Below are 27,641 nucleotides of genomic sequence, written 5' to 3' on the forward strand. Positions count from 1 at the left end.
GGAAGCGGCGGCCCGGTGTTCCGAAAGGAACGCCCGGAGGGCCAGGCCCGGGGTCAGCGCGCCCCAGCATCCGGCCGCTGCCGAACAATGGCCGGAGGGGCTGCGGCGGGCGCCGCGGGCGCGGCGGTGCAGGGGCGCCCGGGCGCTGGAAGCCCCGCCCCTCGGCCGGCTCCCTGACAACGCGGGCCGGGCCGCGCCGCCTGCTCCCCGCCCCTCGGCGCCCGGCACCAGGCGGGGCCCCGGCCGGAGCGCTGCAGCCGCAGCCGCTGCTCTGCAGAGCGGGGCCCGGGGTCGGGGCCGGGGCGCCCTCGCTCCCACCTTCTTCCGCCGCTATGAACCAGGGAAGTCCGGGGGACTGGGCCCCCCTCGACCCCACCCTCGGGTCCCCAGCGCCCCCCAACCCCTTCGTGCATGAGTTACATCTCTCCCGCCTCCAGAGGGTTAAGGTAAAGTGTGAGCGGGGGGCGTCGGAAGGACTCGTGGGCATAGGAAAAGGAGGCCGTTTAGAGCCCAGGCAAAGATGGGGATGGGGATCCGGAAAAGAGGTGGGCGAGAGGCTTGCGGGGAGGATGTCCGGGGGAGCGCACGTGGGGGCGGCAGGGGTGGGCGAGAAGTCCTTGGAGAGGGCGCGGGCTTGGGCGATGGATAGCTCGAAGGTGTGGAAGAATTGACTAGCTGAGGATAGAGGACCGCAGGAGACCCAGGGGTAGGGGAGATGGAAGATACTGGGAAATGCGGTTTACATCCTGCGGAGACCGATGAACTAGGATGGAGGTGGAGGCTACGGAAAGCCGGGGGTGGGGGCAGGGGCGTGCTGAGTGCTTCTGTGAGGCTCTGAATCAGAGGGAAGACGTCTCTAGACCCATAGCCTGCGCCCCTGTGCCGATCCAACACTCCCCTCTTTCCGCTCCCCCCCCTCCCCGCACTGCAGCACCTCCTGGTGGGGGGTAGGGAGGCTGAGAAGGGGGCTGGCTACAGGAAGTGGAGAGCCGCACTAGCCTAGGGGAATTGGGGAAGGGAGTGTCCAAGGTTTCTGCCACCCTCACTGCCCCTGAGGCTGGCTCGTGGGGCTCAGTTTGTTTACCTGCACTCTCCCCGGGGCATCCCTAGGAGTCACCCTGACTCCTGGCAACCCCTACCCTGCGGAGTAGGACCACGCTCTTCTCCCCTACCCCCACCCCACCCCACCCCCCAGGCCTAGGGGAGTGCTGTTGAGTGGAACTAGGCTGGCCTGGACCTAAAAAGTGGACCTCTGTGTGTTCCAACTCTCTACCACCTCCCAGGGCCAAGGTAGAAAGAACTATGCACCTGGTTTCTCTTGGACGTAGGAGCTATTTATGGAATGCGAGGTGGGGGAGGGACTATCTCCAGCCTACTCTCCATCAAGCACTGTGCTGGGCGCCTCCACGGGGGTTATCATTAAAAGCTCTTAACAGCCTTACCAAGTGACAGATGCGTTTTATGATTTAAAAAAATCAGGTCCGATCCTAATAATGAGGTCCCTGATCCTATTAATCCTTTATCCTCTCGCCTTTATTGGTATCTTCATCTCCCCCTTGGATTCCGGCCCCGTCTTCTGTTCCCACACCACCTGTCTCCTGATGCACAGGGCGTGATGGCTCTCTGCTTCATGCTTGTGGGAGAAGCGAAGCAATGGAGAGTGTCTCCCAGTCCTGAAGTGGTGTTTTCTCCCACCCTCTGCAGCTCTGCCTCCTGGGGGCACTGTTGGCCCCCATCCGAGTGCTTCTGGCCTTCATTGTCCTCTTTCTCCTCTGGCCCTTTGCTTGGCTGCAAGTAGCTGGTCTTACGGAGGCGCAGCTTCAGGAGCCAATCACAGGATGGAGGAAGTAAGTGGGGGGTCAGCCCCCAGAGACCCTACTTCTCACTTCTCTTCCCTGTTACCCATTCTGCTCCCTCTTTGAGAAGAAACGGAGGGAGGGTTCTGAAGCTCTGCTACCCAGCCTAGGTAGGTGAGATGAGTCCGCCAGGCCCAGACCTGGTACCCAGGACCTTAGCTCAAAGTGATGCACCCTGATATGTCCCAAAGGAGGCAGACTTCAGCCCCTCGGCAGAGGGATAGAAGACAAGAGAAAGGCAGCGGCTTTTCTGGGTGCCTAGGCCTGGGGGGGGGGGGCGGTGAGTGAGGGACAGAATCACCGCCTCTGCTGATGCCCAGCCTTGTCCTGCAGGACTGTGTGCCACAACGGGGTGCTGGGCCTCAGCCGCCTGCTCTTTTTCCTGCTGGGCTTCCTTCGAATTCGCGTTCGGGGACAGCGGGCCTCTCGCCTTCAAGCCCCTGTCCTTGTTGCTGCTCCCCACTCTACTTTCTTTGACCCCATTGTTCTGCTGCCCTGTGACCTGCCCAAGGTTGTGTCCCGAGCCGAGAACCTTTCCGTGCCTGTCATTGGAGGTGAGAGCATAAATGGGGTGAAGGGGAGAGATGACAACTCTGAGCAAAAAAGGCAGGAATCGAGGATGCTCTGGAGAGAACTGGCCTCAAGGGGGAAGGGAGAGGTTAGAAGGGAAATCAGCGGTTGCTGGCAAATGAGATGCAAATGGATACTGTTTGTGAACCAACCCCTTAGATTCTGAGGGCTGGTGCTTAGAGGTGTTGGAAGGACCTCTGATCACTTGCTTAAAAGGACCAAAATATAGTAAAAGGAGGGTCCTCAGGGCAGAGAGATCACTGCGAAGCATCTCCTACTGCTGAAGGGGAGGCTGCGGATATTAATGCCACTGGGTAGGAACCAAGTGACTCCTTGTATCCTCTCTGGACCCCAGCCCTTCTTCGCTTCAACCAAGCCATCCTAGTATCTCGGCATGACCCGGCTTCTCGGCGCAGAGTGGTGGAGGAGGTCCGAAGGCGGGCTACCTCAGGAGGCAAGTGGCCCCAGGTGGGTAAGAGTCTCAAGATCTCACCTTTTATGTGCTCCCAAAGAGGCTTCTCTTTCCTCTCTTCCCTTCAGGCTACCCCACCTCATTCTGGTCCCTCGGGTTTTTTTCCCCCCAGGTACTATTCTTTCCTGAGGGCACCTGTTCCAACAAGAAGGCTTTGCTTAAATTCAAACCAGGTGAATAAAATGATAGTGGGTGGTAGGGCTGAAGGAAAAAGGAGCCCCAGATTTGGAGGGGGACTCTGGAATAACCCAAGAAGTGGAGCAGGGATCCTAGGGAAGAGAGACAGGGAACTTCCTCGCTGACACTGAAAAGTCTCTAGGAGTCAGAAAGAAAATTACAAATGAAACGGAGCCAGATCAGATATCGTTTCAGAACTGTCCCAGACCCTGACACTTGGTGCCTTCTAGCTACCTCCATGAACTAACCTCTGCCTGGGGGGGTGGGGGTGGGGGTGGAAATGGGATTCAGGAGCCTTCATTGCCGGGGTTCCTGTGCAACCTGTCCTCATCCGATACCCCAACAGTCTGGTGAGTCTTGAGTCCAAGAGAGGAGGCGGGGGAGCCCAAATCCACCCTAAATCAGTGAAAACTTATAGTGTTGCCGTGGGATGTGCACATGGGGTGGGGGAGGGGGCAGGTCCTCTGCCCGAAGAGGATTGGCCAAGCTCCAGGGAAAAAGAGTAATGCCTTTCTCCCCTTACCTCTGCTTCATCTCTAGGACACCACCAGCTGGGCATGGAGGGGCCCTGGAGTGTGAGTCTTGGTGTTCCTGGGGTGAGGGTGGGGGGCAGAGCCCATCAGAGATTTCCTGGCCCATCTTCCAATCTCCAGACAAGGCAAACAGACCTTCTTCACTGTCAGATTGAGGGAACTCTAGAGAAGAGGCTGCCTGTTTGCCTGTTTTGTTCTCATTTCCCGATGTAATCTGGAAGTGCTTTCAGCCATCCCACCTAATCGTTCCTGCTGTGACTAGAGCTCCTTTGAACTCAGCGTCCAGTGTTTCTGAGCGATCTCCCTCAGTCCTCCCTTGAGAGCCAGCACAGTTGCCTCCCCTTTTCTGCGGTTACTCATACCTCTTCTCTGGCAGTTCCTCCTCACGCTTGTCCCTGCCGTGCTCTCACTTTCCCTCCCAGCTTCTGGCCCTTCCCTCTGTCTCCCAACTGCACATTTACCTAGCTCACTGTGTGGTTAGGGGTCCATTTTTATACGAATGGGCAGAACTTTCCCACTCCCCTCCTCAGGGTGGGAGGCCCCATACTTAGGGATTGGTGAGCATCTGAGGTCTCTCTTCTCTTAGACTGAAAGTTCTCTGGCTCACAGCCTCTCAGCCCTGCAGCATCGTGGACGTGGAGGTATGACACCTCCCCACCCTCCCCACCGCTACTGTGGGTGGGGAGGGGAATGGGCATCAGCTGACCCTTGAAGGGAAAAGAGGGTGGGAGTGCTCACCCATAGCATTGAGGTCCTGATGAGGTGTGTGCGTGCGTGCGTGCGCGTGTGTGTGTGTGTGTGTGTGTTTGTTTCAGTTCCTCCCTGTGTACCACCCCAGCCCGGAGGAGAGCAGGAACCCCACCCTCTATGCCAACAATGTCCAGAGGGTAATGGCACAGTGAGTATCCCAAAAAATATTTCCTGGAGCAGATACACAGGACATAGAAAGCACAGGGGTGGGTGGAAGGCTGAGGTTCCGAGGCAGAGATGCGGGGGGGTGGGCAATGGGATGGGCTCTGCACAGCTGAGACTGGGGGTGGTTGAAGGGGCCTGGTCTCCTCCCTGTTCAGCAGCCCAGACTCGGTAATGAACCCTCAGAAGACTCTTCTTCCTTGTCGCCTCACTCCATTCCATCGCTTTTCATCCTGTAGGGCCCTGGGCATTCCAGCCACTGAGTGTGAGTTTGTGGGGAGCTTACCCGTGATTGTGGTGGGCCGGCTGAAGGTCTCACTGGAGCCGCAGCTCTGGGAACTGGGAAAGGTGCTTCGGAAGGCTGGGTAGGTGACCTCGAATGTAAGGGTATGGGCAGTGTCACTTACGGATAGAAGAAAAAAAAGAGAGAAATGGGAAGAAGGAAAGAAAGTCTTAAAAAAATAAGTGGGAAGGTAGAGGATTTTTTTTTAAGATAATGGAGTAAAAGGAAGGAGGTAAAAAGAAAGGGAAAGATATATAATAAGCCCAGTGAGAAAAGGAGGAATGGCTCTCAAAGAACTGTGAGTTAGAGTCCATCTTAGAAAAACACCAGATATGCCTGTGCTGGGGACTCTTGGGGCTGGGGCCAAGGTCCAGGAAGAAGCTGAGTAAACTCTCTGCCTTCAACAATTCCATTGTAGGCTGTCCCCTGGCCGTGTGGACACTGGGGCAGAGCCAGGCCGGAGTCGAATGATCAGTCAGGAAGAGTTTGCCAGGCAGCTACAGCTCTCGGACCCCCGGACAGTGGCTGGAGCCTTCAGCTACTTCCAGCAGGTAAAGGAGCTAGGACTCATAGGTCAGAACCCAGGCCTTGCCCTCCAGGCTGATGTGCTCAGGCTTTAAGGATACTATCCAATTGGCCACATGGGTGGCCAGTTTGGAACCTGCCCTGGATGTTCTAACAGCCGTTGTTGGATGGCCATCTCCTGAGATCCGCTGGGGGATTCGTTTTTTATATAGAGTATCCAGTGCACTGAAGAGCAATGCTATCATTGTTGTGGGAAGGAACAATGGAGAAATAATTGGTCAGTGAGGTCCATAAGTTTCTGAAGCCACTTTAGAGATTAGCAAAGTTGGGGGCACCATATAACCTTGTGGGGCACCTCCGAGTGGTGGGAAGATCACATACGGAGAACATGGGACGGGTTAGTTGGGTTTGAGACTCAGAGATCTTTGCAGTACTTTTTAAAAATAACCCATAGCTTCTCTAGGGGATTCCTGAACTATCTCAAGAATTTTGGCACTCCATAGATTTCCTGGAACTTAACCAAGTTTTCCTGTTGAATTATAATAATCCCAGAAGATTCTTAATGTTTGCAAACAACCACCACTGACCCCAAAGAGCTCTTCCTGGTCTAAGATACCTAACATCATGGCTTTCAACATCCTTTAAAGGGACAGAGAGTGTTGATTTCTTAGATTGGGGCCGACTGTGTCTGAAAGGAGCTTCTCCACTAAAGCCTGTAGCAGAGCAGAACCAAAACTGGAATAGCGTGGTTTCACCCGGGCAGGCATCCTCCTTGAGGTTTTTTTGGTAAGAAATTACACCAGTGGGCCCTTTTTAGTCTGTTGGACCAGTTCTCCAGCATAGGCTGAGTCAGCTGAGAACCAGTTTTTCCAGCATGGGGTATATCAGAAATTTGATGGTAAGTTCAGCATTCCTGAGGGAGTCCCTAACACTCACAGGCGATCCCTTTCAGGAGAGCTTCGTCACCAGGTGACGTGGAGAGAGCTCGAGCGAACCCGTGACCTGAGAGAAATCCTGGGAATCCTGGAGAGTTTAGAGCTCACAGCTCTGAGGGAAGCAGACACAGGGGTCATCCCTGTGCCTGCTGAGAAGAGGGAGGAGCCAAAACCCACGGCAGGAGGGAGGACATTGGCCCTCATCCTGCCCCGGTTTCTCCCTCCAGGATGGCCAAGGTTTGGTGGACTTTCGAGATGTGGCCTTGGCCCTGGCAGCTCTGGATGGGGGCAGGAGCCTGGACGAGCTGACTCGCCTGGCCTTTGAGGTATCAGGGAGGTGGGGGGGGGTGGCGTGGCCATGCCTACCCCACCCAGAGGCTTCTGTGGGGTGCTGCTCCCAGCAGCTTCTAGATAGTAGGTGCTCAGTATCCACCCCAGGGCCCCAGCGTTGAGACCTGCCTGAGAACAGGGCAAGGGCAGCAGCTGTGAGTTTTTAATTCCGCACAAAGGGCTGAGTGGGGGTGGCAAGGAGTCAGGGAGGGCCTGTACTCCGCACTCTCGGAAGAGGAGGAACCTGTCAGGCAGACCTGCAGGGCGGTATGGGGCCATGGCAGGAAGACAGGGCTTGACTTGCGTCCCTTTCTGTGTCAGCTCTTTGCCGAGGAGCAAGCAGAGGGGCCTGGCCGCCTGCTGTACAGACAGGGCTTCAGCACCATCCTGCACCTGCTGCTGGGGTCACCCCGCCCTGCTGCTGCGACTTTGCATGCTGAGCTGTGCCAGGCGGGACCCCACCAAGGCCTCTCCCTCTGTGAGTCACTGCCTTCTCTGCCAAGAGGGCTTGGGCCACCATCAGCACCGGGCTGGGAGGGGACAAGGGCTGGGGGGCGGGGGGGGCGGGGGGGCGGGGTTCATCCTCTGAGAGGTGAGGACGGAAGCTTGGATTTGAGAAGTGAAGCCGGGAGAGATGAGAGGGACGGGACATAACCAATTCTAAAAAAGAACAGGGCCACCCTCTTCCCCTCCTCCTTAGATCCTTTGGCCTTTTGCCTTCTCATTCTTGCCTGTCCAGGTCAGTTCCAGGCCTTCTCTCTCCACGACCCACTCCACGGGAAGCTCTTCAGCACCTACCTGCGCCCCTCCCTGAAACCACAGGCCTCAGTCCCCGGCAACCCCATGTCTCTGGCCAACGGGACTGTGCCAGCACCCAAGCAGAAGGGCGACTGAGCGCCTCGACCTCCCCAGCTCGCCTCCGGCCTGCCGTGTGCCTCAAGCCCGTTTCTGCTCCTGCTTGATTTTTTTGTTATTGTTGTTGTGTTTGTTTTTTTTTAAGTTGATTTTCGGTTTTTGTTTGTTTGGGTATTTTTTTTTTGTAAAAAACTATTTTATATATAAATCTAAATATATATCTATATCTATTTAAAAAAAAATAAGGCTGTTACATTGATAGTATCAGCTGGGAACAAAAGGGATTAATGGTTGCAGACTGCCCATTGGACGATCCCAGAGGTTCCCAGGGTCAGTCCTCCTGGCCATTGCTGGATGAATCCTCACTTCCAGGTGGACTAGATGGGGCTCTTTCCTGCACAGAAATCATGCCGATGTCAAAGCCTCCCCTTCTGTTGTCATAACCCTATATATGCACATATATATATATGCACATTTTAACGGGCTTCCTCATGAACCTCTTTTCAGCCTATTCCCTCTTGCTCTGTCCTCATTAGAGATTAAAAAATAGCTAACTACCATTTTATATTTAATAATCCCACTGGGAATGATTCCCCCTCATGGTGGGAGCAGAGAGCTGTGTCCGTAGCAGCCGAGAGCCTGCCCTGCAGCTCAGACCAGGCTCAGGAGGGTGTTCTTTTGCCAGGGGATGGATGAACGGAGGGCATTTAAGTCCCTTCTGTCCAGCCTCTTCAAGGAAGCGGGGGAAAAAAAACAAGGGCCCCCCCCCCCAAAAAAGGTGCTATCTAGACAAGAGTTATGGAAAATAATTAGATTTAGGAAATTAGATATCTAACCCAGAGATCTGACAGGTTAAAAAAAAAAAAAAGGCATCTTTCTATCTTACAGACTTTCAAAGGGAGACAGACAATGTGGCCTGTCCCGAGAAGCACTCCCCAGCATCAAGTCCAGGCTCTTCCTGAAGGGGAGGGATGAAGGGATCACTGGCGGCTTCTCAGGACAGGAGCTCATCAGGGAGCGTGGATAAGGCTGGAGGCTGGAGTGGTATCTAGATCCAGGGAATCCGGAGCCCCCTCCCACCCCATCTGGCAGTGAAGACATGAACACGAAAGGGCACATTGCAAGCATTTTCCAACAACCAAAAAATCTTTATTTTTCTTTGCCCCATACAACTTCCAAAGGTACTCCTCCACCTCCCGCCGAGGGGACCGCCTCCAGCCTAGCCAGTGTGACCTCCCCACACTTGCTACTTCTGCAGAACAACAAAATAACATGGGGTTGAGAACCAGTCTCTGCTGGTGAGCAGCTGGGGTGAAAACTCTGGGGGACCGACGTTTAGGGATCAGCAGGTGGGCTAGGAGGGTCCTGCTGTCCCTTACTGACTACGCCGCCGTTTCTTCCTTCGGCTGGTGACAGAAGTGTCACGCCGCCTTTTACGAGGCTGTGAGGCTCGAACCACTCCCAGAGCCAGGGGCTTCTCCCCAGAGATGCCAAGGTCAGCTGCCTGGTAGGGCCTCTTTTCGGCAGGAGCTAGACCTCCACTGAGAGTTCCCTTCCCAGACTTGGCGACAGGATGTGGAGACTGGCCAAGGTCTCTTGCCTCAGCAGAGAGGGAGTGGGATGCTCTCTGGACCCCCCGCCCTCCCGTCGAGGGCAGGCCTGAGGCAGGGGGAAAACTGAAGGGAGGCCCCCTTGGTGGCGACAGGCTAAGTTTGGAGGCCAAGAGGTAGGCAAAGCTGGAGAGTTCCTCGTCCTCCCCCTCCTCCCCCTCCTCCCCCTCCTCCCGCTCCTCCTCCTTCCCTTTGGCCCCATCCCTTGAGCTGCATGTTTCACTGACAGGAGAGCTTTCTGTCAGAACTAAGGCATCCCTGGCCCCCCATCTAGAGGAAGTGCTTCCAAGGCCCTGGTGAGGAGATGTTGACTTGGGGGTCCCATGTGCGTAAGGCTCTTGATTCCCTGGTAAGGGAGCAAGGTCTTCAGGCTTGGATAAATCAGTATCCTCCCTGCCCTCTCCTTGGGGGTCATAGGAGTTAAAATTTGGCGGGTGGGTATCCTCAATGACCGCTAGCTGGAGGCCACAGGCATCTCCAGTATCTAGTATGGTGACATGGTCTGTGGTTTCCACCTGAGGAGAGACGGAATGGCCTCTGCTTCCCACCTCCAGGCTGGCCTCGGGGAAGGGGGACATACCCTGGGTCCCCAGCACAAGGATATTGCCTTGACATGCAGGCTGAAGAGTTTCTTTGGGAACCCCCGGTGTGGGCGCGTGGATACTACTTCCCAGCAAAGGGGGGCAACCTTCAGCCCACAGACGGCTGGGATCCCCTGTAGCCTCAGGGCTCTGTTCTCTATTTTCCTTGGGCCTCACAAATGGGCCGTTGGCCCTCAGAGGTCCCGGCAGGCTGCAATAGTCTGCCTTTTGCAGGGTAGCCCTGCTGTCTGTGCCTCCACAGGGAATGGCACTGCTCCCCCCATCCCCAGGTGCTGCGGTCTCTCCAGGACCCAGAGAAATGTTGCTTCTGGAGCCCAGTACCTGACAGCCTCCCCGATGCTCAGTGACACATTCCCCATCGTGGAAGTTCTCTATGACCTCCTCAATTTGTGAGGGGAACTCCAAGGCCACAGCATCCAGCTCACTGCTCAGCCAAAGTCCTGGACTGAGAGAGGCTCCGTCCCCCTCCCTGTCACCAGGCGCTCTAGGGGACAGGTTCTGATCATAACCCTGAACCACGGGAGGACCTTTGTCATCTCCCCACATGGCTCCCGAAGAGCCTTCCTGGGGCACTGCTAGTGGCTCAAGCCCTTGAGGAAGCACTCCAAGACCCCCTAGCTGCTGGCCTGTCTGCAACCCCAGGACCCGCTTTTCTAACCCCTGTCCTTGCAGGGGAGCCAGGTCTTCGAGTCCCACATCCAAACGGGGAACTATCTCAGGCTGGGGGCCTTCCTGCCAACAAAGGGGCAGAGTCTCAGAAGTTCTGTCAGCCACCAGGGGGTGCCCGGGAGACCTAGCCCCTCCCAGGTCGTTGTCCTGAGGTGGGGATATTTGACTTGCAGTCTTCCCAGCCCCTCTTTCCTCCGTATTTAAGGACCCTCGAGTTCCCTGTGGAGCTGTAGGTTCTAGCTGCAGGTCCCAGCTGCTGGGGGACGACAAAGTGTCCCCGTCTCTGCACACGCCCCTTGGGCCATCTAGGGCCCGCTCCTGCCCACCATGCTCTTCTCTCACCCGTTTTCCTGGAGAAGTAGCCTTTCCAAGGTGAACGGTGCCCCCAGCCGCCCGCGGCCCAGGTGAGGGCCGAAGCCGCCCACCCCCATCTTCATCCTCATCAGAAACAGAAGGACTGGAGTCTGATTGAGCTCCACTGCAACTAGGAGGGGCCTCTGCATCCTCCACTTCCAGGGCCAGGAGTCTCTTCTGGACCAGCTGGAAGGAGAGTAGACAAGCATTGTCCGATACATGGCCGTGAGAAGGGGTGGCTGAGGGGGTGGTGAGGAGATGGTACTTGGACAGGGCAGGGAATGCAAGCAAGCGGCCTGAGTCATGGTATCAGAAACAGATACCATAGCTCTTCTCTTCAGCCTTCTTGGGTCTTATTCCCATGCTTTGACCCCCTGTGCTTGCTCCCCTTTCCCTGTGTTTCCACAGTCTCTTGCCTACTTGTTCTGCACCGGAATCCCAATCCTGAAGCTGTCTTGTCTCCAGAAATCATACCAACCAAGACAGTGTAGGGTTAGTTAAAATCACGCAAGCTGCTTATTCTGACATTTCCTACCTCCCAGGTTTACCTGGGCAAGACTGAGTCCTTCCTCTTGCTCCAGCTCCTCAGTTAAGGCCAGTGGGTCCCTCTCCTGTTCTGGGGACAGCAGATCTGCCAGAAACCGAGGATGAATGACGGCCTCCACCTGGGGAACAGAAGAAAATGGTGATCGGAGTCCCTGACAGGAAGTAACCTGGGAACCAAGAGCCTCTAGAGAAGAAGCCAATGTGTCACCCTCCCCCAGCCCTTCCCTGGGGTTGTTATTAACTGTGACCACCACCGGCTGTACACATTCACATGTGTCCATGCACGTACACACATTTCTCAGTAGGAAGACAGCCTAGTTCCTAACTGCCTCGGGAAAAACCCTAGGTCGTTAGTCCCCTGGAGTTTCGAACCCGGGATCTGCTAGAAACCAGACACCCAGATCCAGCCCACCTTGGAGACAAAGACCTCCTGAGAACAAAGCTCATCGATGTAGCTTAGGAGGCCTGGATCTGGATACATCCCTTCCTCCTGCTGCTGCTGCTGTTCTTCCTCTTCCTGTTTTCCGTCTGCCACCAACTGACTCCCCACGAGCCCGTCCATGATGTCAGTATACTCCTTCACAGCTTCCGGGGGGATCTCCTTGGGGGCCTCAGGAACCTGAGGCCTCTGCGTTTTGCGCTGCCGCCGGCGGGGGGCCCGTGCCTTGGAAGCCGCCTTTTTGGGAATGTACGCTAAGGGAAGAGACGCAAAGGAGGAATGGCGGGTGGCACAGGGACTGTGGCTTCTGCCTCCCAACCTTGCGTTGGTCAGGGCAGCAATGTGGGTACGCTGGAAGGATGACAGGCTGGATCAGGCCTGAAACAGGACCAGCTGTGGGAGCAGATTGTGGAGCTGGAGGGTCCAAGACAGTGCCTGCATGAGGCATCTAGAAACCCCTGAAATTCCGAGCAGTCCTCCGATCCAGCCCCCATTTCTTAGGCAGATGAGGTATTATGTGCCTCCTGTACATCTTCAGTTAGAAAGTAGTTGGTTTACTTGGCCAAGATCAGTTTGGGACAAAGGGAACCTGGGAAGGCAGCCTCCTACGTATGTATGTCCTGCTTAGAACATCACTGCCACCCCCAAGAGGGATAGTGACAGAAGCAAGGGCGATGCCTTCCCTAGTGCACGACTGCCCTGTGTACACCTCCCTTTGAGCCTTGGGCCCCAAGCTCCGGTTGGAATGAGGTAGTCTTACCTGGCTGCTGGCTAACCTCAGGGGCAGGGAGCCCTGGAGGGTTGAGTTTCAGAGGGGCTGCGGGAGGCAGGCCCTGGGACCCATTTGTCAGCTGTGTGTTCTGAATCTGCATCTCCTCTTCGGCCTCAAACTCCATGAACCTGCAGAGGGTTGAGGGAGGGCTGGACAGTGCCGAGAAGGCCAGACACCAGGAGGGAGGTGTTCACAGACGGCCCAGTAACCGTTCCAGGGAAACCTCACAAGATCACGACAGAGTCCCTTACGTGCAGTCATCCCTTGGGAAACTCGTTGAGAAAATGAATGTTGAGCTTCTCCAGGGCAGAGCCATCACTTTCACTTCTATTTCATCCCTGATCTCACCCAGCATCATGGAGGATGTACAGCAGCAATTCATACAGCCTTGTTGAAGTCAGTCAGCCCTAGGCAAAGCCTAGCGGGATCCTACCAGCCTGCCCTACAAGGCCTCATCTGCCTCTACCTACAACCCTAAAGGAGGACTGAAATCCTACAGCAGGGCCTGGGGTTGCAGTTCAAGGCAGTTCCCACCAGGAGGCAGTGCTGAGATCCAAGTCCTGAGGCTGGAACTGGGTGTCAGGAAGAGTAATTCTAGGAGGTATGGGTCCAGAAGGGAGGAAATGGAAACTTAAGTTTTGGAGGAAAGGGTTCATTTTCCCCAGAGTTATTTCTTTAACCAAGGCGATGGTCATGGAAAATGAGGGATAAGAGCCAGGAGACCATTCTGGGCATCCAGGACCTTCCCCTGACCAACCTCTGCAAGCACCAAGCCCTCCCTGGGATAACAGGGTAAATGATTTTCTGTGCCACTCTTTCCAGAGGAGGAGTGGTCCCAAGGTCGGCATCAGCAGCCACCTGCTACCCGGTCAGTGCGACAGGAAAGAACTTGCCCAGTAGGGCTTATGTCCTCATTGCTAGGTCCCTTTATAAGGAATTTTTACACCAATTGGGCTTCAATCCCATTCTAAGAGCTTCAATATCAAGGACCTATATGTATAATTCAGGATCTGGGGGAGGGAGAGCTTTCAAGGTGAGAGGACAGAAAAACCCAAGAGTCAAGGGGGTGGAAGCAGTGAGAATCCGGGAGACCCCATTCTAGTTTACACCACTCCTCCTAGTATCCCTTTTAATAAGTACCCACACACCCCAATCCACGCCTCTTACCTGCCCCCATCCATCCCTCCACTACACAGCACCCCTCAGGAGAATGAGGGTTGGTTCAACTCACTTTTCTGCCATCTCATAAAAGATCATCCGGTCAAAGTTGCTGGTGTGTTCCCACTCCTGCACAGCCCTTGGCAGCCCCTCCTCCAGGGTCATAGTGGGCTTCAGCCGGGCCAGGGAGCGAAGCACTGGGCTAAAACCCCACTGGGTCAGTCATGTTTTACAACGTGCCCCCCCATCCACCTGTCCCGACAAACACCAACACGCACCCCCTTGTCCCTCAGCAGAGCTAACTTGCCCCCCAATCCTTGTCACATCCCACCTCTGGTTAGACTTCCAGACCCCCAACCTCCCATCCACCCATCTACCATACTGGACTGTCTTCTCGCTGAAATTCTCAAATGTCACACAAAATCAGATGACTGTTTCTGCTCCCCACTTTTGAAATCAACCACCCCTAATTCTCACAGCGCTATCCTCAACTAAACATGAGGAAGAAAGCACTCATGTTATTAAATTAATGGATTCATTATACAGTAGGCTTAACCCTGCCCAAAGGCTCTTGCTTTTCAAAAAAGGCACTACCTAACCCAAATGAATCTCTAATTAAAGGTTGTGTGGTGTTTTTATTTGTTGGTTTTTAAGTGTTTTTTTTTTGTTTGTTTGTTTTTTGCCTCTGGGATACCCTCACAGACAGTCAAATATCAATACTCTTTAAGTTCTTTATGATTCATTTTTGCCCTTCTGACTTGCCAGAGTCCTCAAGCACTGTGCCTAGAATCACCTGCTGACACTTGTTATAATTAGGGATTTCGGCACCCCAGGATCTCGGGACTCAGTATTTTACCATCTTCCTGGGCGACTGTTACAGAGAGTCTGGGTTGCATTTTGGAGGAGCCCCTGAGCATGGAGAGCAGGAAGAGGCCAGGAGTTAGAAATCCAGCCTGCTAAGGGAACTCAGAGACATCTGGAGAAGGCAGGGAGCTGGTAAGGGGATCTACACCAAGGACTCTGGGGGAGCCTTTTGATTTATTCACTCCAGAGTCAGGGTGGAAAGGGAGATTCCTTCAAGAGCTCAGAGACTGGGAAAGCAACGCACCTCTTTTTTAAATCCAGTAAAACGTGGCATGTTACATAGTGGTTTACACAGAACACCGAGAGTGCGGTGCAGTAAGGGAAGCGGTGGGTCTAGGGGAGAAGAAGAGAAAATTCCCCAGATGGCTGGCTAATGACTTGGCTTTATAGACACAAAAGACAGCTCCTGACCCCTGGGGTCCCAGGCTAAGCATCCATTCACATAGACATTCTGGCCTTTTGTGAATTCTCTTCCTCTTCTCTCCGTTGCCTTTTTTAGAATAATAGTAATAATACTAGCAGCTGCAACTAAAGAAGGCATTCTCTGTGCCAGGTGCTCTGCTAAGCACTTCACAGGTAATAACTTATTTCACCTCAGCAACCCGCTGAACTTGGTATAATCATCCCCTTTCTAGATGAGAAGACTGAGGGCAAGGTAGTAAATGTGGAGCCCAGGGTCACCAATCTAGCAAGCAGTGGAACCTGGGCCATCGGTCACTAAGGGAGCTCTACCACCTCCCCATGTCAACTTGAACTCAGAATGAAATAGCGGGTGGTGGGACGGGGTGGCACATTCTTTTGCCCAGCCCCCCACCATCCTCCACTCCTACACAAATGGTCAGGGCCCAGCACTCATGCTGCTGGTGTGGACAGCTTAACTCGATGTCAGACGGTAATAAAATAGAATGGAAGGCCCCTGTACTTGGTGTCAGAGACCTAAGCTCCACCCATGGCCCCTCGCTTAAGTCATAGGAAACCTCCGGGCTTCAGTCTTCTCACCCATACATGTGGATTACATTAATATGCTTGCCTGAACTCACAGGGTTGTGAGGATCACTTGAGAGAAGACCCCTGAAAGCTCGTTATAATCTGGGAAGTGGGTAAAGAGGCTTATCATCATCATCACCATCGTTATGCTTTTGTGTTCTCATAGCCTCGCTAGCACCCTCATGACCTGCCCTCAAGTATTCCTAGATAGCCCAACCTCCTGTCCAACCCAAAGTCTTCCTTGTTTAAAACCGCTAGGATAATTAATATCAGATCTCCCCACTTACATAAGAAAGCAGGAAAGGGCTTCTGCATCAGGACTTTGAGACAAGTGCCTCCGAGCCAAGGCCTTGTAGCGCTGCCAGCGTCGAAAGTTCTCATAAACACCTTTGGAGGTATAGGAGAGGTCACCCAGTGAGGGTTTAGATTGGGCGGCCAACGGACCTCCTTCTCCAGTTGCCCCGTGTAGCCCTGGCCAAGCCTTTTCTGGGGGCACAATGGGGGCCAGCTGGACAGCTAGTGGTAGAGCCTGAGCATGGAGGCCTGGGAGGCCCTCCTGGCTCGCCCCGACAGCCTTAGTGGGCAGAAGGATCTTCATGTTAGAAGCTGTCATGAATCGAGGGGGAGGACCCTCAGGGGCCCCACAGGGAGTGCCTGAGGCAATCCAATTGAGGGCTGGCTGAGTAAGGATGAAGTTCTGAGTTTGAGAGGGCTCAGCTGGCCCCCCTTCTGTCTTGACTTTGACAATGACTCCAGCCCCAGTGGGGCCAGGGCCCCCATCCCCCATCACCAACAATGGGCTGGGGAGAGCAGAGAGCACCAGAGGGTTGCCTGGAGAGAATGCTGAAGGCATGGGAGGCTGTGGAGGCTGCTCCCAGGGTGGCTGGTCTGGTGGGCCAGCAGCAGGCTGGGGAAAGGGAATTGCCGTGAAAGGAGACAGGGCGGCACCAGGTGTCATGGTCATATCCAGTCCTGACAGTGGAGATGCTGTTGAGACAAAGAAAAAGAGGGAATGGAGTAGGAGAAAATGAGGTCAGAGGTTAGGTCATGGGAGTTCCATTTAGTCCCTGAACAATCAGAGCACTGATTCTCAACAGGTGAGGGAAGGACTAGGGCGGGGGAACCTGCAGTTTGCAGGTGTCCCCCAAAAGATTTTGACATCCCTTACTCCTAGGTGAGAATTATTGCCCTAGAGAAATTGCAATGACCCTTGGGCCCATGAGCTCAGACTCCCTAACACATGGCAGCCAGCACCCAAGTACCTCTCTTATTCCCATCCACTCCAAACACGTTCAAACCACCTGAACCCTGCCCCCAGCTAGTCTGTGGTCCCTGCCACGGCTCACACAAATGATGTTCCCTGGAAAGCGTGTGTGGATTAGATGTTTGGTTTCCAGAAATTTTGTTATGTAACAGCCAGGAATGACTAAGAGATAAGGACCAGGAAGTGGGTGAGGGGAGGGGTGGCTAAGAAAGGAGGTTTCCACCCTCTTCCCTCTTGTGCTCTCTCTCATTCTCTCTCTCTCAAATAAATAAATAAAATCTTTAAAAAAAAATTTTAAAAAAAAAAGGGCACCTGGGTGGCTCAGTCGGTTAAGCGACTGCCTTCGGCTCAGGTCATGATCCTGGAGTCCCGGGATCGAGTCCCCCATCGGGCTCCCTGCTCAGCAGGGAGTCTGCTTCTCCCTCTGACACTCTTCTCTCTCGTGCTCTCTATCTCTCATTCTCTCTCTCTCAAATAAATAAATAAAATCTTTTAAAAATAAAAAAATAAAAAAAAGAAAGGTTTCCAGAGCTCTAAGTAAGCTGCTGGACATGTTAAAATTTGGTGGTGTAGACTGTCTGTAGTCCCTCTGCTTGGAAGTCGTAATAGCAGAAATTTAGGGTCCACTATGAACAAGGCACAATGAAGTCTGTAACACAGAAGGTGCTGAGAAGGAGCTCTGTGGACTCTAGGCCAAGAACCCAAGGAAAAATACATAAAATGTGTACTTAATCAATCAGGAATGTGTCTCAGGAGTTTTAATTATCATAATAGAAGATCATTTGCCTAATTTCATACAAGTCTCCTTCCCCTCTAATAAAGAATATTCCCCTGGCAAACTAACAACACTCAGCTTCCACTTCCTGACCACGAAGGAGACATGGAATATGAGCAAACTCATCATCTCAACCACAAAGCAGAGGGCCAGGAGGATTCTGCGAAGTGAAATGGGTCTGAAGGCCTGAGTTCCACAAAAGGAGAAAAAGGTAGAAAAACAGAGAGCATCTCAGGGAAGCCCCATCTCTCATTCCGGTTGGAGCTACCCACCTCCCCTGGCCCTGGGAAATCAAGGGAAACTGCTCCCGGAACTGGAAGAGAAGCCCTCTCTGGGGCAAAAATGTGCCATCAGGCTCTGAGCAGAGGCACTTACAGTACCTTCCAGGCTAGCTTTTGGGAGGACATTCCTCTACAGACTAGGCAACAGATAACCCAGCGGAACAGTTTTCCAACTACGGTCTCCACCCACCCCGCTGAGTAAGATCGAGAGTGGTTCCAGCTCAGTTCTCTCAGGGCATAATTCTAGAGCAGGCTCCAATTGCCTAAAGAAGACACAGGAATTTGGACCTTCCCCTTGAGCCTTCTCTGTGCTGCTCGCACCACACACACCCCTGCCCATGCCACACAAACATATGTTGAAGGGATTCCTCTTCCAGAGAAACAAGTTGCTAACTGCCATCCCATTTCTATACTTAGCACTTTCCCCTGAGGGGCTTTGATCTGCCTCCCAGGAGGCCCTCTCTTCATCCCCTAACCCAGTGTTAATGGCACAATCTCCTTCCCCAGCCTTCCCAACACTCATGACTTTGCTGGGGTCTAGTGTTCTTACAATCCCTTTAGGTCAGCCCCAAAAGCTGGTCCCCAGGTAAAGTGTCAAATCTGAACTCCCAAGGGTGTGAGCAGGTAGCCAAGAGCTTCCCCACCACTTGCAGACTTACCTCCATCTGAAGCCATCCTCTCAGGTTTGGGCACTAACTGTGGCTGTCTGGAAGCCTCCAGAATGAGACAGTCAGGTCCAGGACCTGGAGAGCAACCTGGCCCCAGTAGATACACAGGGATCCAAGGAAGGAAAGACAAAGATCAGATCAAAACAGAACTAGAATCTAGGAGTCAAGGCATTCCGCAGTGGGGGAGGGGAGGGGAGCAGGGGCAGAGGTAGAGAAAGATGCCAAAGGGCTCTGATAAGTAAGCAGTAACCAGGAATTCCCTCCAAACCAGAGTATGGCAACACAATTGTTGAGTGTCTTTTTAGGGCAGTTTGTAAATTCTGATTCCCAGAAAATGATGACATTTTTATATCTCGGTTACTTATACATTTCTTTATATATATATATAATATATATATTATATATATATATATATAGTTTTATGCCCTTCAAACCCACCCAGTTCTGTAACTGACTTCCTATTAATAGCAGGTTGTGACAGACCCTTGCCTTAATACAATGTTGGCTATATTTTCCAAACCAAATTCAGAGCATATAGTCCATGCACTTAAGGATCAAATAAATAAACAGAATGTTTGAAACTAGGATTGTCTCAGAAAATCAGGGTATATGATTGGCTGTATGCATATCATTTCCTTAGAAAGCTGTCCTGCAGGAGCGCCTGGGTGGCTCAGCTGGTTAAGCAGCTGCCTTCTGCTGGGATCATGATCTCAGGGTCCAGCCCCACCAGGCTCCCTGCTCAGCGGGTAGCCCTGCTTCTCCCTCTCCCTCTCCCTCCGCCTGCCGCTCCCCCAGCTTGTGCTCCCTCACTCACTCTCTTTCTCTCAAATAAATAAATAAAATCTTAAAAAAAAAAAGCTGTCCTGCAGTCCCAAATAGTCCAGTACTATCAGCTCTGCAGTCCACAGAAGGTTCAGTTTACCCCTGGCTGAAAAGCACCACTCTACCAAAAACTGCCATTCAGCGTAAGATTCCAAAATCAAAAAAGTCCTTTTTGTTAAATTCTTTTGTTTAAAATTTTTGTTAAATAATTTTAGTTTTTGAAATGGCAAATACATTAACATGGTTCAAAAGTTCATATGCAAAATGTAATATACAGCAAGGGTCCTTCCCACTCCTTTCCTCTGGAACTGATTTCTCTCTCTCTCTCTTCTTTATTTTTGGAACCAATTTCTTTATCCCAGAGGAAACCAATAGTATGTTTCTTGTGAATCCTTGCAGAGATATTTTATGCAGCTACAGGTAAATACAGACTATATCCTTTAAAAAAAGAAAAACGCTTTCAGGCTTTTCTTGGTTATAAAATTAACGTATGTTCCAATGTTTTTGCCATGGTAAATAATACTGTAACGATCGTCTTTGTAATATCTGGGTTCCAATTATCATTTTTTAAAACCCGGAGTTCTATAAAGAGAATTTCTACGTTCTTTTAAAAATTCGAAATAACCCTAGGAGGTGCATCATATTATGCTATTATTAGCTACTCACCACTATAGGAAAGAGCGCTGGATTTGTGGTAAAGAGACCTGAGTTTAAATCTTGGTTCGACCACTAAAATATACTTCACCAGTTTCATAAGATAACTTCACGCTCTCTTCGCTGTACCTAATATTGAATACCCATCATGCACTCTTTACCGCCAATACTTTGAAATAGGACGCGGGAACCGGATGTAAAAGAGGGGAGGGAAGAAAATTTTCTTCTTTATATCCCAAGGTAAAGGGGCTCTGAATCCTGGAGCCTTCGTTTCTCCAGGCACTAGAAACCCACTGCCTGTGAAATGGGTGCGCATCTCGAGATAAAGACAGGATTCTATTCATCAATGTTCAACTCATATCCATTCTTACCCCCCTCTAACTTCTAGCAGTGTCTTGCACACAGTGGGCACACTCCACGTGTCTCCCAACGCCAGCAAAGTTGCAACTGGAAGCCAACGCCTGCAAGGTTGCAACTGGGTTGCAACTGGGCCAAATCCTTGCACTAGTCCGCCCCCTTCTGGCCAGTGGAGAGAGGCCTAAGTGGACTACATTTCCCGGCAGGCCTTGAGAGAGACTTCCGGCTCTACCGGAAGGAAATTAACAAACACGTGAGACCATCAGAAAAAGTTGCAGACGAAATTAGAATTTCTGGCTTCGGTGTGGTCATGTTTCTCCAGTATTACCTCAACGAGCAGGGAGACCGAGTCTATACGCTGAAGGTGAGGAAAAAAAAAAACGGGTTGTAAATGGTCATGGCAAGAAGCATAGGTGGGAGAAGAGGTTGAGACCCGCCCCCGAATTGCCTGGGTGGGTGAGGGGAACTAGCAAGCCCAGAAGCCACGAGTGGTGGAAGGAGTGTATGACTTGTTGATCTAACCGTCGCGTGTCCTGTTTTCCTGTTTACCTTTTTTCGCGCAGCCTCCTCCCCATCCCAGCCTCTGTCTCCCTTATGACGCCAGTGATTGAGTTTTCCCACCACTCCTGTGCTGAAATTATGTCTCTCTTTATTCCTCGAGCAGAAGCTTGACCCTATGGGACAACAGACCTGCTCGGCGCATCCTGCTCGGTTCTCCCCAGATGACAAATACTCTAGACACCGAATCACCGTCAAGAAACGCTTCAAGGTGCTCATGACCCAGCAACCGCGCCCTGTCCTCTGAGGGTCCCCTAAACTTCATGTCTCTTCTGCTACCCCTCAGAGACTTTCTGAAACCAAGCTCTTCAAACTGTGAGCGTTGAAGCCTTCTTAGCACCCTTGCTCTTTGGAATCCGGTTTCATCGTTGCCCTTGATCATGCTTGTGTAAATCCATCATGGTAGCATCCCTCTTTTGAATCTTCTTTCCATATTTTGAATCACTTTTAGGTTATTAAAATGATTTGAAAAGCTCTTATTTTGTATGTTGTGGGGGAAAAGGCGGGGTTTAAAAACAAAAAAGAGGGAGAGGAGAAGGAAGAGCACCCCAGGGGTACAACAAGAGTACTTGGAAGAAAACCTTCAGTCACTGCTGTAGCAGTAGTGCTGTGCGTGATAGGCTGTTGGGGAACAGGAAAAATGGTTCAGAATCTTCCACAACTGTCCCCATTCACTGAAAAATACCCTTGTTCTCCTTTAAGTGATTTCCTGCCCCTTGAAATGACGTTTTGACTCAAAATGGAGGAGTTGCTTGAAAAATTATAGCAGGGCGCCTGGGTGGCTCAGTCGTTAAGCGTCTGCCTTCAGCTCAGGTCATGGTCCTGGGATCAAGCCCCACGTGGGGCTCCCTGCTCAGCCGGAAGCCTGCTTCTCCCTCTCCCACTCCTCCTGCTTGTGTTGTCTCTCTCTCTCAAAATAAATAAAATCTTAAAAAAAAAAATAATAGCAGCTATATTGTAGAGGGAATGCAGTGAATTGGAAGTCAGGAGACCAGGATTTTCCCCTCTGCATACCTTTGAGAAAGTAATCAGTGTAGTCTCATTTTTCTCATCATTTCTAAGCCTTATTCCAACTTGAAATTTGATAGGATTCAGTGGTGGATGACAATATATCTACACTGTGTTGCAAAGAGAACCGTTGTGAATACAAATGCCTTGATATTTATTTACTCCCCCTCTGAAAATATTCCCAGGTTTTTAGTTCTCTCCATCAAGGAATTGTCTTCTCACATGCACCTAACTTTATATTCTCCTTGGCAGCCAGCTGCTTTGTGGAACTACATGGATCTTAATTTAGAAGATGAGGTATGAGAGATTCAAGCAGGGATTTTGCTGTTTTTTAAGCTACTGTTGGGGTTAATTAAAAAACAAACGAAAAAAAAAAACCCTGGGAGATTTTTTTTTTTAAGATTTTTTATTTACTTATTGAGAGAGAGAGAGCATGAGAGAGGAAGGTCAGAGGGAGAAGCAGACTCCCCACCGAGGAGGGAGCCCGATGCCGGACTGGATCCCGGGACTCCAGGATCACGACCCGAGCCGAAGGCAGTCACTCAACCAACTGAGCCACCCAGGCGCCCCCCTAGGAGATTTCTTAGGACAATTCATAGTAGAGGGATGATGAGGCAAAATACTGTATATAAGCTTTCAAGAAATGCTGGCTTGCTTCTTCCTCTCTTTGCTAAGTTAATCAACTCATTATTTTCCAATCTTCGCGTTTGTGGCTTTTGACATTGGATTTGAATGTTTGCCTAGTGCCACTGATTTAAAAATTGCTTTATGGAGATTGTGTTCTAATTATACAATCTTTTTCTACTGCATCAAGATTCTAGATTCTAGAAGCAGATGGAACTTAAATTGGCACAAATTTAATTTATCAGCACGGGTCCTGGAAAGGGATAGATAAACATTTCTCTTGGACTCTGATGTCTGACTGTCTCAGCAGAAAAGTTGAGGGTAGTTGCTGACTGCTGGGAAAAAAAAAATCTCTCGACTTGGGTGATAATTAATGGAAGAAAAATGATTTTTGAATCACTTATGCGAATAGTAAAATGAAATTCTTGTTTCCTGTCAAGCAATTTTTAATTTCTTAGCATGTTCACTTACAGGGATTTTAAAGTGTTACCCTGTCTTATTAAGGGGACAGTGATGGAAGAAATGTTGATTCTGCAATAACTGGAAAAAGGATCTGCTATGGAAACTTCTTAAACACCAAAGTCAGTAAATGAACTCTGCTAGCAGTGTTTTGTAATTTGACTGTAATTTTGTCTTTTTTTTTTTTTAAAGATTTTATTTATTTATTTGACAGAGACACAGCGAGAGAGGGAACACAAGCAGGGGGAGTGGGAGAGGGAGAAGCAGGCTTCCCGCGGAGCAGGGAGCCCGATGCGGGGCTCGATCCCAGGACCCTGGGATCATGACCTGAGCCGAAGGCAGACGCTTAACGACTGAGCCACCCAGGCGCCCCTGTAATTTTGTCTTTATAAGTAAACCACTACCTGCCCCACCCCTCCCCAAAAAGGATTACTGTTGTTCCATGCTACCTACCTGCTGTGTAAACTGAAATGAAAAGACTTTGATCTGGAAATATTCCTAATTGAAATAGAGGAGAAAAGGTAGACTGGTTTAAATATACAGAGGACTTTTTCCTTAAAAGGTTCTCTGGATATTAACATCTTCTGAGGTATGCTCAGAAACGGAAGAAGAGAGCTTTAAGAGCTGTAGTAGATGGGTATTAGGTAGTATAGGTAAGTGAATGAAAACACTGTGGTATGAAACAAAATTGGATGTTGCAGAAACCCACCATTTCCTTATGAAAATGAGAAAGTCTATGAGAGCAGCGGGGGCTGGCTGAGCCCAGCAGGGTCAGCTGTGGAGAGTGCAGGAGCCATGGCCACCTGGAGCTGGGGTGCTCTGCTGTGCTCCATCATGTCTTAAACATGCATCCTGACTTACCTCCACACTGGCACACTGAAGAATGCAGTGTCTTGATAAACTTGCTTCAGGAATGTCACAAACACCACAGCATTCTGAAATTTTTTTTTTTAAAGATTTTATTTAGTTACTTATTTGACAGAGCATAAGCAGGGGGAGCGGCAGGGAGAGGGAGAAGCAGACTCCCACTGAGCAAGGAGACCGATTTGGGACTGGATCCCAGGACTCTGGGATCATGACCTGAACTGAAAGCAGACGTTTAACTGACTGAGCCACTCAGGCGCCCCTATTTTATTTTATTTTATTTTAGACCTGGAGAAAACAATGAGGTACTTTTTTACTCCATTGCCAGTGTTTTCCCTACTACTGCCACCAGGATATTTTTCTTAGCATGTTTACTTAACATACAAATAGAAGTGTTAAGTAAATTTTGACTCATCAATATTTTGTTTGAAAGTTATTTCCTATAGCTTTGATCGAGGCATTTAAATTTAACCATCTGTGCCCTGGCTTTGCCTGGGTCCTTACACCTGACAAGTGGAAATGTTTACACATCATCCTTAGCAATAGATCAGAACTGTATTGAAAACCTGAGCCAGGAAATTCCCTTTTATCAAATGACACATAAAATCCAAAGTCTGGTTAAAAAGATCCGGTAATAAAAATTAAAAAAAAACAAACAAAAAACTTTTGAGATATACAATGTGTAAATAAGGACTAAAATGTTTAAAAAAAAAACAGAAACAAAACAAAAACACAAAACAAGAAAGATCCAGGTAACAAAATGAGAAATAAATTCCCATTTAAAATGTGAACTACCTGGGGCACCTGGGTGGCTCAGTCAGTTAAGCGCCTGCCTTCAGCTCAGGTAATGATCCGGGGGTCCTGGGATAGAGCCCTGTGTCAGCCTCCCTCTCCTCCCAGCTTGTGCTCTCTTTCACTATCTGTCTCTCTCAAATAAATAAAATCTTTTTTAAAAACAAGATAAAATGTAAGCCTCCTTAAAGTTTGATTCTTTCTCTTTAAAGCCTATAATTAACAACTCTGGCTCATAGCTTCCTGAGGAAGCAAGAAATTCACTTCCTGAGGTATTAATGTTTTTCTCAGGCAAGCCTGTTGGTCATTCAAATCTGAGGCTTTCTCTCTTTTTTTAATGAGGTATGCCTGTAATTTATTTTTCAGATTCCTCCACGGGATTAAAAAGTCTTTTTCACATTGCATTGTCATGCTCCTTGCTCTTGGTCCTCTTTTCCATGTACTCATTCTTCAAGCATTTTCTCATCTCCTGACTGAGGTCATTGCAATGACCAAAAAAGTACCAGAATGCAGGGGCACCTGGGTGGCTCAGTCAGTTAAACGTCTGCCTTCAGCTCAGGTCATGATCCCCAGGTCCTGGGATCGAGCCCCTTGCTCAGCAGGGAGACTACTTCTCCTACTACACTTGTGTGCACGTGCACTCTCTCTCGCAAAAATAAATAAAATCTTAAAATTTAAAAAAATTTCTTTAACTGAACCTTCAGTCTAACTAGAAAGTGAAAATAGCGTTTTTCTCCAGCCTCATTGAGGTATAATTGACCAAATTGTATATATTTAAGGTGTACAACATGAGTTGATACAAGCATACATGGTAAAAAACATTTTAAGGACAGGAAAGAGAAAAATTTAGCACAAAATGAATATGATTTGACAATACGGTACTTTAAAAACAGACATCTGCTTAAAAATTTCAGTAGGGTCATACCTAGGTATATGGTATGGGAGGTTTGTGATTTTTAAAGAAATTATGAACGGTATTTTCAGAGACGCTTTTATTAAAAAGAGATGGTTTTTGAGGTTCTGAGGGCAAGGGGCATCGTCTGCTCCCCCAATGCCTCCAGAGTGAGTTCGTGCAACACAGCGGCACCCAGAAGGAAAGGGGTTTGTTTTCTCCAGCGCACGCAGCTCAGACCCCAACACTTAACTACAATTCCCATCTTCCTCCGGGCCTCGCACGTTTGGCTCCTCGGTCCCGCTGCGACCCCGGCAGCGCATGCGCGCAACCTTTTCCGTCACCTTGCAGACTGCAGAGGCTGGGCGGGGCTCCTCGACGCTCGCGGGACGGTACCGCCCTCCGACCGCTCCCCGAGGCTTCTCTTCGGACCGTTACCCTCGAATGAGGAACGAGCTGGGAGGGAAGGGAGGGGCTGCGGCGGCGCTGGCACAGCCCGCCGGGCCCGGGGCCGGGGGCGGCGAGGTCACGTAACGGCTGCTCTGGCGTCCGCCCGGGGAGGGGGCGCCTTCCCCGGCAGCCGGAGCCCTCCTGCGCGCGCCGCGGCTCCGAAACAGTTACCGGCTCGTAAACAACAGCTGCGCGCGCATCCGCATCAGCTGGCGCCGGGATCCCGCACCTGCGACCTCCTCCTCCCCTCATCCCCGCCGCCCCCTCCTGCTTAACCCGAGCCAGCCTGCGAGGCCATCTCCTCTCTTGCTAGGACCCGAAGGAAGAACGGCGAGGGGCTGACCTGCGCCGCGGCCCTGGTGGGGGAGAAAGCATCCTCCGGCAAAGGGGTGGCCCGTCCTGTCACACGCAGGAGAAACCCAGCGAGCCGACCGTGGGCTCGATGGACTAGCAACGACCTGCCACGACCCTGAGTTGCAGTCCGAGGGATCTTGATCCGCTCGCTAGCTGCCTCGTTCCAGATCCTAGGAACCGTTCTGCCAGAAGAGCGGGTGGACCACCCCCGCAGACCTCCTGGAGACGGGAATCCGCTCTGCCCCTGCATCCTCTGGTCACCCTTTTCATTCTCTTCTATCCAGTAGCGTGGGGTATTTTTCCCGTTATGCATGCTCATCTCTCCCACCAGACCCAGGTGGATTATTGGCCTCCCAAACATCGGCTGGCTCTACACACACCACCCAGCCAGACCTGTGGGGTATTCACCTGATACACAACAGGTGGCGGGTGTACACCGTTTCGCAAATTGATCTGTGCTATATTCATAAGGGTGGGCCTGCGCGCACTTTGCTCAACTAGAACCGTGGGACATTTACCAGATAAAAGACTTAACTACCTCGGCGGAAACCTGGGGGTCGAGGGGAGAAAGGCTTCACCTGCTTCTCTGAGACCATGGCACTGAGCCCGCAGCCCTGGACCAGGGGAGACAGCTAGATCACTCTTCTTTCTGAAGGAACGAAGTTCCACGAGATTGGCATCGTTTTGTCTTTTTTTTTTCCTTAAATATTTACTGGTAGTGCACTTTCTAGGATAGTCCGTTTGAATTGAGTAGGATTCTTATTTGGGACTTTTTGTGTGGTGTAAATCAAGGTTATTGAGGGTTTTTTAAAAAGTTGTCTTTTCTATTTTTGCAATCAAAAGCGTAGGAGAAAGGATTTTGCGGGGTTTTCCTTTTTTCTTTGTTCTTATAAAGGAAAAGAGAATAATGCATCCTCCAGAAACCACCACCAAGATGGCTTCAGTTCGGTTCATGGTGACACCAACGAAGATCGATGACATTCCAGGTTTGTCAGATACCAGCCCGGACCTCAGCTCCCGATCCAGTTCCCGAGTAAGATTTAGCTCACGGGAAAGTGTGCCTGAAACAAGCCGTAGTGAGCCTATGAGTGAGATGTCTGGAGCCACCACTTCACTAGCAACTGTTGCACTGGATCCAGCTAGTGACCGGACTTCTAACCCCCAGGATGTTACGGAGGGTAAGTGGGAACACAGATGACAGGATACTTTAATTACTGGCTTATTTATCTGGTTGATTTCCATTATACAGTAATCATCAGGAACCGAGCAATCTCTTTTTGAGATGCCTAGGAACCCTTTGGAATAATGGTTAGCACGATGACTGTAGTAATAACTTTGGCATGTGGGAAAGAAAGTAGATTTCTATTTTT

The 27,641-nt window shown here is 50.9% G+C and overlaps 4 protein-coding genes across 6 annotated transcripts in view; 3 read left to right on the forward strand and 1 right to left on the reverse strand.

The window, feature by feature from the left end:
* The first annotated feature begins 232 nt into the window (after positions 1 to 232).
* Positions 233 to 7,666, forward strand: LPCAT4 (lysophosphatidylcholine acyltransferase 4). The gene is made up of 14 exons (XM_028119579.2): positions 233 to 446; positions 1,705 to 1,847; positions 2,190 to 2,410; positions 2,782 to 2,894; positions 3,011 to 3,071; positions 3,367 to 3,425; positions 3,616 to 3,650; positions 4,195 to 4,249; positions 4,424 to 4,506; positions 4,760 to 4,885; positions 5,222 to 5,354; positions 6,491 to 6,589; positions 6,915 to 7,071; positions 7,333 to 7,666. Exons 1-14 carry the CDS (start codon positions 333 to 335, stop codon positions 7,485 to 7,487), a joined length of 1,554 nt encoding a protein of 517 aa, XP_027975380.2. The 5' UTR covers positions 233 to 332; the 3' UTR covers positions 7,488 to 7,666.
* Positions 7,667 to 8,823: 1,157 nt separating this feature from the next.
* NUTM1 (NUT midline carcinoma family member 1) lies at positions 8,824 to 19,991 on the reverse strand. Of its 2 annotated transcripts, none has more exons than XM_088025079.1 (7): positions 19,926 to 19,991; positions 15,737 to 16,436; positions 13,672 to 13,800; positions 12,429 to 12,568; positions 11,642 to 11,922; positions 11,232 to 11,348; positions 8,824 to 10,869 (listed from the first exon to the last, which is right to left on the reverse strand). In XM_088025079.1, the coding sequence occupies exons 2-7, from the start codon at positions 16,411 to 16,413 to the stop codon at positions 8,824 to 8,826; spliced, it is 3,390 nt and encodes a 1,129-aa protein (XP_087881205.1). In that variant the 5' UTR covers positions 16,414 to 16,436; positions 19,926 to 19,991. The 2 variants fall into 2 exon arrangements, with proteins under 2 accessions (XP_087881205.1, XP_027975386.1); XM_028119585.2 differs by lacking the exon at positions 19,926 to 19,991 and adding an exon at positions 18,429 to 18,507.
* A 524-nt stretch (positions 19,992 to 20,515) lies between these two features.
* On the forward strand, positions 20,516 to 21,303 carry NOP10 (NOP10 ribonucleoprotein). Its single transcript, XM_028119481.2, has 2 exons — positions 20,516 to 20,634; positions 20,935 to 21,303. The coding sequence occupies exons 1-2, from the start codon at positions 20,581 to 20,583 to the stop codon at positions 21,073 to 21,075; spliced, it is 195 nt and encodes a 64-aa protein (XP_027975282.1). The 5' UTR covers positions 20,516 to 20,580; the 3' UTR covers positions 21,076 to 21,303.
* Positions 21,304 to 25,944: 4,641 nt separating this feature from the next.
* The window catches only part of SLC12A6 (solute carrier family 12 member 6), an 85,673-nt gene continuing 83,976 nt past the window's right edge, over positions 25,945 to 27,641 (forward strand). Inside the window, exon 1 of one of the 2 annotated variants that reach the window (XM_088024707.1) lies at positions 25,945 to 27,449. In XM_088024707.1, the coding sequence (XP_087880833.1) occupies positions 27,179 to 27,449 (271 nt within the window). In that variant the 5' untranslated portion in view covers positions 25,945 to 27,178. The remainder of the gene's footprint in view (positions 27,450 to 27,641) is intronic. The other variant, XM_028119475.2, reaches the window with a different exon arrangement.

The sequence above is a fragment of the Eumetopias jubatus genome, unplaced genomic scaffold (genome assembly GCF_037043125.1).
Source record: "Eumetopias jubatus isolate StellerSeaLion01/CBP00866 unplaced genomic scaffold, mEumJub1_p1.0 scaffold_7, whole genome shotgun sequence".
In the NCBI taxonomy this organism is placed as follows: Eukaryota; Metazoa; Chordata; class Mammalia; order Carnivora; family Otariidae; genus Eumetopias; species Eumetopias jubatus.

Bases quoted from the DNA above. Each gene is read 5' to 3' on its own strand.
- LPCAT4 (XM_028119579.2), top strand. From the start codon at position 333: ATGAACCAGGGAAGTCCGGGGGACTGGGCCCCCCTCGACCCCACCCTC. The intron at 2,895-3,010 runs GTGGGTAAGAGT...TTTTCCCCCCAG, and splicing joins CAGGAGGCAAGTGGCCCCAG to GTACTATTCTTTCCTGAGGG. The intron at 3,651-4,194 runs GTGAGTCTTGGT...CTCTTCTCTTAG, and splicing joins GCATGGAGGGGCCCTGGAGT to ACTGAAAGTTCTCTGGCTCA.
- NUTM1 (XM_028119585.2), bottom strand. The intron at 13,801-15,736 runs GTAAGTGGGGAG...GTGGGGTTTTAG, and splicing joins GCCCTTTCCTGCTTTCTTAT to CCCAGTGCTTCGCTCCCTGG. The intron at 10,870-11,231 runs GTAAACCTGGGA...CTCTCCTTCCAG, and splicing joins AAGGACTCAGTCTTGCCCAG to CTGGTCCAGAAGAGACTCCT.
- NOP10 (XM_028119481.2), top strand. From the start codon at position 20,581: ATGTTTCTCCAGTATTACCTCAACGAGCAGGGAGACCGAGTCTATACG. The intron at 20,635-20,934 runs GTGAGGAAAAAA...TTCCTCGAGCAG, and splicing joins ACCGAGTCTATACGCTGAAG to AAGCTTGACCCTATGGGACA.